Raw genomic sequence first — 9,449 nt, 5'->3', positions numbered from 1 at the left:
GCGTTCCATTGAGCGCCTTGCACGCAAATTTCGCATTACCGGAGTTGTCGGCCGTCACACTGGTCTGCTTCACAAAAATCTGGAAGCCGCACGTCACAGCCAAATCTTTGCGCTTGCTGTGGACTGCTTTTTGTGAAGAAAAGACTGGATTGGCAATATTCTCTCAGAGCTGGTAGGCCAAGCCATACGTTGAGCTTGTCGGGTTCGTCGACTCGACTGCAACATCGTCCCTGAGTAGTCCCAACTCCTTGGCAGCTTCGAGATCAGACACGTCGAGTGAAAAGCGAGCAGAGCCGTAGTTTGGAGGGTTTCTTGCTCTTGACTTGGACATTTGCACAATGCAGCAGAATATAGCTGTGAATCACCCTTTAGAGAATTATTTATTATTCAAGTCTACTTGGTTTTTATTTAGCACTAGCCTTCGAAATCTTACCTCCCACGTATCTATTTCAGGTGTCCCGCAAATAAACCGAGAGCTCGAAGTTAGCCCATAAATGGTTGATAGGTTCGCAAGTGGCGTGCCGGGCGTACTTAGAATTTTTTACTGTATGAAGAAAATGGCTGTCGGCCTGGGGGACGATCCAGTACTTTTCTACTGGATCATGGTAATTCCTCGCGCCGAACTCTTCGTCCGTAACCACGCCACCAGCAAGGGTTATAGATCGGTGAACCAGAGCAAGTACCGGGTAAACACCATGTAGCTATCTAGCGAATCATTGTCAATGGTTTTGGCTAAATCCTCTTTAGGATATACCTATTGCAGAGCCAAATAAAATATTCTTACTACTACCGTCTTGTAGCATACAGCACCCACCTTCATTCATTCCCGTTCCCTTTAAGTGCAGCTGGGCATTTCACATCCATTTCCGCCGTGGTCGCACTCTGTCAGGCTCTAAAAATCAGTCGCATATTACTATTTAGGGGTTAGTACTGTACCATATAGTACTCTGCGCGTCCCCCGATTTGATTACGCAGCTGATTGCTACTTTTCGGCTGCGGCGCCCTATCGCTTCAACGTCGATTCAGCCAATGGGCGTGACATTGAAGATGGGCCCGCGCCACGGTTGGCCGAAAATACCCGCGGGCGCGCCGCGATTGGCCGAACGGGCCCAGCTGGCTGGCTGCTCTGAATTTTTGCTGGCCTCAGTTAGCAAAAAGACAGCCGCGCCGCAGGTCACACTTGCCGTCGAGAGCAGCCAGCAGCAGCAGCGACCACCACACCCACCACCTTCCGCCCAGGAAGCGGCGCTCGAACGAACGCCCCACACAGCAGCAGCAACACAGTTCAGCAACACACAGCGATGAAGGACGCGACGTCCCTCGTCAGTACCAGCAACAGCAGCGCCATCGCGCCGGCCACGCCCACCGGCAACCGCCGCCCGCGCGCGCAGAGCATGCAGCACTTCGGCGACAAGTGCTCGGTGCCCCGCGAGTGCTGCAGCTCCGGCTCGTTCGTGAGCAAGCTCTACCGCATGGTGGACACGGAGCCCTCCACGATCGTGTCCTGGTGCAGAGGTGCGTTGTCTGGTCAGCCCCTTGCTGGGGTTGAAGTGAAGGATCGTGACTCACCTTGCTCTTTGTGTCTGTCGTATCTACTCTTTGCCAGGCGGCAGCGCGTTCTGCATCGTGGACCCCAAGATGATGGCCGAGCACTGCCTGCCCAAGTACTTCCGCCACCGGCGCTTCTCGAGCCTGATCCGCCAGCTCAACTTCTACAGCTTCTACCGCGTGCAGGAGGGCCAGCTCACGATCTACCAGCACTCGTTCTTCCGAAAGGGCCGCCCCGACCTGCTCGTGCACATCAAGCGCCGCGGAGCCGGCAAGGCCAAGGACCCGTGGTTCGACCCCCTGGCCAACACTAGCAGCAAGGCTCCCGACCAGAACACAGCGCTGACCCCGCTGAGCGGCGCGCAGACGGCCACGATGACGCCGACGCCCCTGGGCCTCGCCGCCTGCTACTCGCCGATGGCCAAGCCCGTCGCGCTGGACAACATGTCGCCCGCACTCAAGCCCGCCATGATCCAGGCCTGCCCGCCCTCGGTGGACCTCGGCGGCTCGTACCTGAGCGACGGCCTGATGAAGAAGGACATGGACCACGCGTACCCGCTGTCGTCGGCGCTCAACATGAAGAACGAGCTGCTGTACGGCGACATTATGGACGCCGGTCTGTCGCTGCCCAAATCGTCGAGCGGCTTGTCCGCGCCGTTGGACATCGACATCCAGGACTTTCTGACGGACGACTGCAACATCACGCCCGGCCAGATCGACGACCGGCTCTGCGGCGGCATCAACCCCAACAAGTGCGCGATCGTCTCGCGGGACTGCCTCAAGTTCGACGAGCCGCAGAGCCTGGAGCCGTCGCCCGTGCTGACGAACCAGGAGGACGCCGAGTCGGTAAGCTTCGAGAAAGAGGTGCTCATGGATCTTGCCAACGTGGAGCCCGGTGCCTGGGAGGTGCCGCTGTCGCCGCTGAACGACGAGGAGGACATGATGCCGTGGCTGGACCTGTGCTTCTAGACTGTATGGTTGATGCGACCGATAGACGAAGCCCGTGACGCTGATTATTTATGCCCCCAGCGACGCTGCCCCGCCCCAGTCTGTCCCCTCTCCGTCCGACGAAGTCAGCGAGCCACCCCCCCCTCCCTTCCGCCGGCTCAAATTTTTCCATCATCATCGTTCCCATTCTGACTCGAGTGAGTGTAATAGGATGTAGGTAGGCAGAGAATTAAGTTAGCAAGTAATTAAGCAGGATAGGAGCGTAGCAGTATGTAAAGTAGGACAGTAGGCAGCAGCAGAGCAAGGAAACGAAACACGATGAAAACCTGAAAACCCACATTGACCAATACCACTTGGAAGGCTGTCGTCGAGCCGAGTCGGCCTCCATCATCGTCATGGTGTTGCCACCGTATCCGTTACTCCATGCTCCATGCTCGCTCGACGCTCCATGCTCGCCGACGGCGGCGTTGGACTTGCAAGCAAGCAACGTCGCTGAACCGCGGGATAGGCACTTGGTTGAAGGCAGCTAGCAGTAGCAGCAGCAGCAGCATCGGGTTCAATCTGCAGAGAGAGAGAGAGAGGCATCAAGCGATGTGAAATCAGCAGCTCATTAATGCTAGTCTCGCAATGAGCTCTAGCAGACAGACAAGCCCTGTGCATGCTCATGATCGGTTTATTGCCCCGCGCCTCCTTTTGCTAGCTATCTTACTGCTTGTTAGTACTTGAAGACGGACACGCGGCCGGCCACGGTCTGCGTGGACTGCCGCGCCTCTTCCTCCTTGAACGCCAGCTTGGTCTCCTTCTTCTCGGCGCGCCGGGCCATCTTCTCCATCTTGACGGCGGCCTTGCGCGCGCGCTTCTCCTCCTTGGTCTCGCCCTTCTGTCTCCGACTGGTCTCGGGCTGCTGCTCCTTGTGCTTGGCCGGCTTGCTCTTGACCGGCGCCTCCGTCTCGAACACGCCCAGCGGCATGCCCGTCTTGCGCGACAGCGTCACCTTCTGCTTGCGGATGTCCACGCCCTCGGCGATGCTGGGGATCACGGGCTGTTTCTTCTTCTTGCGCCGGGTCGGGCCCTCCTCCCGCAGCACCGTCGGGTGGTTGTCCAGCGTCGAGTACGTGCTCACGATGGTCTCGCAGTCCCATTGCTCGCGCTCCTCGCGCTGCAGGTACTGGTTGCGCTCGAAGAGCTCCTGCAGCTCCTTCTCTTCGCGCTCAGCGCGCGCCACGGGGTCCTCAGGCTCCTCTTCGTCCTCCGTCTCGGCGTTCTCATCGTACTCGTAAGCGTGGCGCTCAGCCTCGCACTCCTCCAGCACCTGTTTGAGGCGGTTGCCCGCACGAAGAGGGTTGCCCAGCTTGCCCTCGGCATCGGCCAGTTCCTGCTGCACAAACACGTAGTCCTCCACCACTGCGGCCAGCAGCTCGCCGTCCAGCGTCTCCTTGCCGCGCGTCTCCGGGTCGTCCTCCTCCAGCTCGCCCAGCTGGTCGTCATCGTACTCCTCCGCCAGCGTCTTCTCGAACAGCTCGTCCAGCACGCGCTGCTCCTCGTCGCGGTCGGGCGTCTCGACGTCTTCGGGCTGGCCTTCTCCGTCGCTGAACTCCTCCTCATCGTCGCTAAACTCCTCGTCCTCGCTGTCCGTGATGTTTCCACGGTACAGCGGGGTGATGCCGCTGGCCGCCTCCATGAGCTTGGCGATGTGCGCGTCGTAGTCGAAGTCGTCCGCGTCTGCGTCGTCTGCATTCTCCTCGGCGGCCTGGACCACGAAGTTGTCGTCCAGCTCCTCAAAGGCCTCGTCGTTCACGAGCGCCACCCTCAGGTCCTCGTCCATGACGTCCGTCGTGAGCGTGATGGCGTCCAGCAGGCGGTCCTGCTCCTCGGCGCTGGGCAGCGCGTCCTCGGGCAGGTCCACTTTCCTGGACAGCGCGCGGGCCTCCTCGCCCGCGTCGAAGCGGCTGGTGGCCGAGTAGAACTTGCCCTGCCCCATCTCCTTCATGTGCTGCGAGTAGTCGTAGCCGTCGCGCGGCAGGCCGTTCTCGTCCACGAGGTCCTCGGCCTCCACGCCGCCGAAGCGCACCTTGCGCACGGGGAAGGCGGGCTTGGCCTTGCTGCTGCTGCTGGCCTTCTTGGCCTTGGCCTTGGCCGCCGGCTTGCTGCTCTGGGCCGCGGGCGTGTCGATGAGGTCGGGCATCTCGTCGTCGCTGTCCAGCTCCGAGTCGTCGCCGTCGTCGTCGCCATCGCCGTCATAGTCGGACTCGGAGTCCGAGCGCACGTGCTGGCTCGAGGACAGCAGCACGTACTTGGAGGCGTCAGGGTCGTTGACCTTGGGGTCGCGCTGGCTGCGGTGCACCACGTGGAAGTGCTGCGCCGACTTCTTGTTGATGAACTGTTTCTTGCGGACCTGCAGGACGCACGTGCACGACACGAGCGGTGGTTAGAGGGCCATTAGACAGAGGAAGCGCCAAGGACTCGACTTGCCATGAGTTCTGTCTGATAAGCAAAGCAAGAGTGAAGTGCGCCTTGAGCGTCGAGGCCCAGTCGCTAAGCGCCCATTTCATCCAATGGGTGGGCTGTAAAATTCGTTTTAACCAGTCGTTGAACAGCAGATGTAGCCATTTCGGCGGGAAAGACTAGGATGATTGATGACGGTAGGAAGTGTGTTTGATGTGTACTTCGTCTCTTGTTGTTGTATGTTAATGAAGCGGTTACTCTGTATGCTGTGCATCGACGCGTGCGAGGCGCGGGGCTACTTAGAGCTTGGCCAGGGCGTCGTTGACGGCGGCCAGGCCCGAGGCGTCCAGCTTGTCGACGGAGCCGCCGCAGGCGGCCACGAGCGCCTGCAGCTGGTCCATCTCGAGCGAGTCGCACAGGTCCTCCATCTTGATGACGTCGATGGCGCCCTTGAGCTCCTGCTCGGCGGCCGCCGTCATGAGCTCGCGGAAGGCCTTCTTGACCTTGCGGAAGAGCTTCTTCTGCTTCTCCTTGGCCATCTTGGCGTCCTTGCGGGCCTCCTTCTCCTTCTCCTCGGCCTCCTGGGCGGCGCGCTCGGCCTCCTCCTTCTTGCGGTTCTCCTCGTCGATGAGGCGCTGGGCGGCATCCTCCTTCTCGCGCTTGGCGCGGGCCTTGCGGTCCTTCTCCTCCTGCTTGACGCGGCGGATGCGCGGGTCGTTGGCCAGCGCGCGGTCCACGAGGCTGGCCAGGCGGGCGTACTCTTTTTTCTTCTTCTTCTTGGCCGCGGCCTCGTTCTTCTTGGCCATCCAGCGCTTGTGGTCGCGGTGCTCGGCCGAGTCCACGTCGTGCTCCGAGTCGTGCGTGAAGTCGCGCCACGAGTCAAACTTGTTCCAGAAGTCGTAGAAGGCGTAGACCTCGTCGATCGGGAGATCGTCGCCGCCCAGCGCGGGCACGGGCTTGTTCTCGCTGAAGCGCGCGTTGGCCAGGAACACGGGGCCGTAGAGCTCGTAGAAGCTCTTGCCCTCGCTAGCGGGGTCGTTCTCCTTGATCTTCTCGTTGCCCGAGGGGATCCACTCGTCGAAGTCGCACTGCGAGTCGTACGCGCGCTTCTTCTGCGGGTCCATGAGCGTGGTGAAGGCCTTCTGCACGGCCAGGTAGTTGGGGTCGTTCTCCGTCTTGCCCGTCTTGTCCGGGTGGTGCTCGATCAGCACGCGGTGGTACGCCTTCTTGACCTGCTCGTCCGTCACGTCGAAGCCGATGTCGCTCAGGCCCAGCTGCTGGTACATGGTCAGCTCCAGGAAGTTCTTGCCGCGGATGCTGCGGCGGTACTTGCGCAGGATGGACTCCTCCTGCTTGCGCAGCGCGTCGCGCGCCTTGGTGGCGTCGTCCAGGTCCTCGCAGCTGGCCGAGCGGCCGCGGGCCATGTTGCGCGCGCGCTTGTTGAAGGCGCGGCCCACGGGCTCCACGCGCTTCTGCGCGAAGTAGCCACCCAGGCCCAGCACGACATTGGGCTCCTTGAAGTCCGCCGGGGGCGTCGGCAGCGACAGCGTCAGCGAAGACATCCTAACAGGCCTCTCTCGGTGTCGGGGGTAGACTGTATTGTGGGCGGAGCACGGCCCAGCACGGGCGCCGAAGCGGCGAGAGCCAATGGTTGGCCCGGCCGGTAAAAAATGTGTTCAATACACCAAACTACATCACATTGAAGACAAGTTGTCTTTTTGCTCCAAAAGTTACGCATTGATACGCTACGACTGACAACTAATAACAGACAGACAGTGGGCCCTCCCTTCACAACAGCAGCATCGGGCACGGTTCCGGCGGATCGAGGGCGAGTTGCTTGGCCTCGACGAGACAGGACTTGCAGCACGTGACGGCCACGGGCCGGGCGCGGGCGTAGAGCTGTCTCTTGACGCGGCACTTGGTGCAGACGCTGCGCTGGCACACGCCGCACGAGCGGTGCGTCGCTGCGACGATCGACGCCATCGCCGGTTGCTTGGCGCAGACGCAACAGGCGCCTCCCGCCTGCTGCCGCTTCGACCGCGACTTGGAAATGCCCTTGGATGGGAACCGACGCAGAGTTGGCGGCGCCACGGATGCGACCTCGCCCGAGGCGCTGTGGGCCGAGTTCGAGTACCCGGAGGAGACAGAGTCCACGGACAGATACGACTCGTCCAGGTTGTCTTCAGTGGACAGATCTCCGCACGACGCCGACACCGAGCTGGCTGCCTTCCGCACCGCGAGGAGCGTCAGACGCTTGGCCTCGGAGCTCGCCACCGCTCGGGGGATCGACAGCATAAGCGAGCAGGACGTGTTGTTCATCAGGAACGAGGGCGTGTTACCTCCCAAGTCGAACATCCCCTTGGCGTATACAGTCACGACGGACGACCCCGGCACCTGGCGGTAAATGCCGCAGAACATGACGTTGGCTCGGATGACGCCGCTGCCCTTCGGAGGCGCGGGGCAGCCCTCGAAGTCGACACTTTTGACGAGGTGGTAGGCGTAGCGCTCGCCCTGCGCGTCAGTGCTGATCCCCATGGACTCGAGCACGCACAGGTCGCGGAGGTGGCTGAACTTGGTGTCGCCAATCGACTGAGATAGGTGCCACTTGAGCGAAAGCTGTCGGAACGGATCGAGTCGTGAGCCCCCCTCAAGCTTGGCCAGCATCGTGCAGTCCAGGTGGCCATTGCTCAGGTGGGGGGCTGTCAGTTGCATCTCTTCGCGGGTCTTGGCGTGAACCCCATACAGAACGTCTTCGAGGCTTCCGGCCATGGTCCCAACGCAGAGAACCATCCGTCGGTTCACCTCCGTGAGCCCCCGCGCTTGTTCGTGGTGCGTGGGCAACCTCCGCCTGTAGGCGCTGAGGTCGTTCTGGCGCTTGAGCAGCTTCCAGTCACCGCGGGCCAACTCGGGGCAGTTCATGAGCTGGTATGCATTTTGGTGAGCCAGCGTGCGCGAAGTGATACTGTGGGCGAGGTGGCGGAAAGCCTGCGTCTCGCCGTCGGACAGATCCATCAAAGCGGAGCCCTTGACCATACCAGGGGTGAACCTGGTCTGGTTCAGTAGATCATGGCACGACTCTAGTGGGTTACTTGTGGCCGTTGCTCGTCTTGTTGCCTCCGGGGCGGGGAAGTCATGGTCGTTGGGTAGAGGCTCCGCCATTGTTGTGGATAATATGAAAGTGAGAGGCTGGAAAGAGGCTGGACACGAGAATCTTTATCGCTGCAGAAACCATTACGGCGATGAATACCATACAAGCCTCAGCATGGCGGTTAGCAGTGGTGAACTGTGTTAGCCCCGCATGTTAATGCCCAGCTGCGCCGACTCAGAACTCCCATGCTGCCATGTGTCTATCGTAGGAACACGCACTAAATTATATAATAGCACACTTTCCCCACCAACAACACCCACCAAGTCCCGATGACTCAATGGGCTTGTTAGGGTTAGAACCTGAAGGCCCAGGAACTTTCCCTTGCACCGGGTTGACGTTTCGTTTCCTCTGTGCACCGTGTTTCCGCTTAGTCAACTGACGGAAAACCAGCGTCACCAGCCACGAGCGAAGGCTGGCATGCTCTCACACACAATATAAACCTCGCAGGCCCTCAGGAAGGAAGGGTCCCAGCCAGTCACGGCTTGATACGAGGGTGCCGGAGCTATACTCCGACGGGAAGGATAAATGGAGTGCGCTCTCGCTCCTCCACTACACGGCGATGACTCGCCCTTCGTATACACGGCCACTTCTTCACTACTCTTGGCCTGACCACGGGTAAACGCACGCTACGATACTAGCAGGCGCGTCCACCGACAGTCATAATCCTACCAACAGGTTTATCCAATTGCTACGGGAACTCACCGATAGCCCGAACGTCTTCCTTGAGTGATTGGGAGGAAAGCTGTTTTGTTCTTGTTGCCCAAAGGGCTTATCTGTTCTATCTTCTCTTTCCTATGGTTCAATACAAATATCTAGTATAAACGCGTCCGTTTTGGATCTTCCCAAGTAACCACCGACCCTTCAGAACCTCCTCGATGACTCTATTGGACGATGAAGACTTGGAGCAGTCGCCGGGGCTCGAACGGTCGTCTTAAGTGCGGATCTCGGGTCAAAGTTCGCTGTAAGTTCGGATCGTACTTGAAGTCCTGGGTGTCGAACTTGGGTGTCGACGAGTCTTCGGCACCGGTCCAGAATGGCCAATCAGCATCCGCCGAACATTGCTGAACATGTCCCGACGACTCGGGTCGCCACTGAAGCTTGGTCGTCAGCTCGATTCTCGTTTACCGCCAAATCACTACAACTCAGCTGCCCCCAACACTATGTGAACCACATGATGGCGAGCGTCGTGGTGCGTTCTGCTTCTGCTTCCTTTCGCTGTTAACGACATCTGGTGTTGTTTGCCCCGGTTGCGTGCTTGGTATGCGTCTGCGTTGTCGTAATGTGCTGCCGGTGGCTCGCTGCTGTAGGCTTACCTGGTTCCATAACTCGGGTTCGCACCGAGCCGTCGGGGCCGGGTTGG

At 59.9% G+C, this 9,449-nt stretch overlaps 4 protein-coding genes across 4 annotated transcripts; 1 reads left to right on the top strand and 3 right to left on the bottom strand.

The window, feature by feature from the left end:
- Positions 1-1,301: 1,301 nt before the first annotated feature.
- Positions 1,302-2,825, top strand: PHYSODRAFT_360816 (hypothetical protein; the record flags this gene model as incomplete). Its single annotated transcript, XM_009530498.1, has 2 exons — positions 1,302-1,515; positions 1,607-2,825. 2 exons carry the CDS (start codon positions 1,302-1,304, stop codon positions 2,515-2,517), a joined length of 1,125 nt encoding a protein of 374 aa, XP_009528793.1. The 3' UTR covers positions 2,518-2,825.
- Positions 2,826-3,211: 386 nt separating this feature from the next.
- On the bottom strand, positions 3,212-4,477 carry PHYSODRAFT_509187 (hypothetical protein; the record flags this gene model as incomplete). The annotated part of the gene is made up of 1 exon (XM_009530497.1): positions 3,212-4,477. One exon carries the CDS (start codon positions 4,475-4,477, stop codon positions 3,212-3,214), a length of 1,266 nt encoding a protein of 421 aa, XP_009528792.1.
- Positions 4,478-5,240: 763 nt separating this feature from the next.
- On the bottom strand, positions 5,241-6,503 carry PHYSODRAFT_333312 (hypothetical protein; the record flags this gene model as incomplete). Its single annotated transcript, XM_009530496.1, has 1 exon — positions 5,241-6,503. One exon carries the CDS (start codon positions 6,501-6,503, stop codon positions 5,241-5,243), a length of 1,263 nt encoding a protein of 420 aa, XP_009528791.1.
- Positions 6,504-6,729: 226 nt separating this feature from the next.
- Positions 6,730-8,100, bottom strand: PHYSODRAFT_508996 (hypothetical protein; the record flags this gene model as incomplete). Its single annotated transcript, XM_009530495.1, has 1 exon — positions 6,730-8,100. The coding sequence occupies one exon, from the start codon at positions 8,098-8,100 to the stop codon at positions 6,730-6,732; it is 1,371 nt and encodes a 456-aa protein (XP_009528790.1).
- Between the last annotated feature and the right edge of the window lie 1,349 nt (positions 8,101-9,449).

Source organism: Phytophthora sojae (genome assembly GCF_000149755.1).
Source record: "Phytophthora sojae unplaced genomic scaffold PHYSOscaffold_5, whole genome shotgun sequence".
In the NCBI taxonomy this organism is placed as follows: domain Eukaryota; phylum Oomycota; class Peronosporomycetes; order Peronosporales; family Peronosporaceae; genus Phytophthora; species Phytophthora sojae.
Note: the sequence above shows the minus strand (reverse complement) of the source record. Positions and strands in the feature narration are given on the sequence as shown.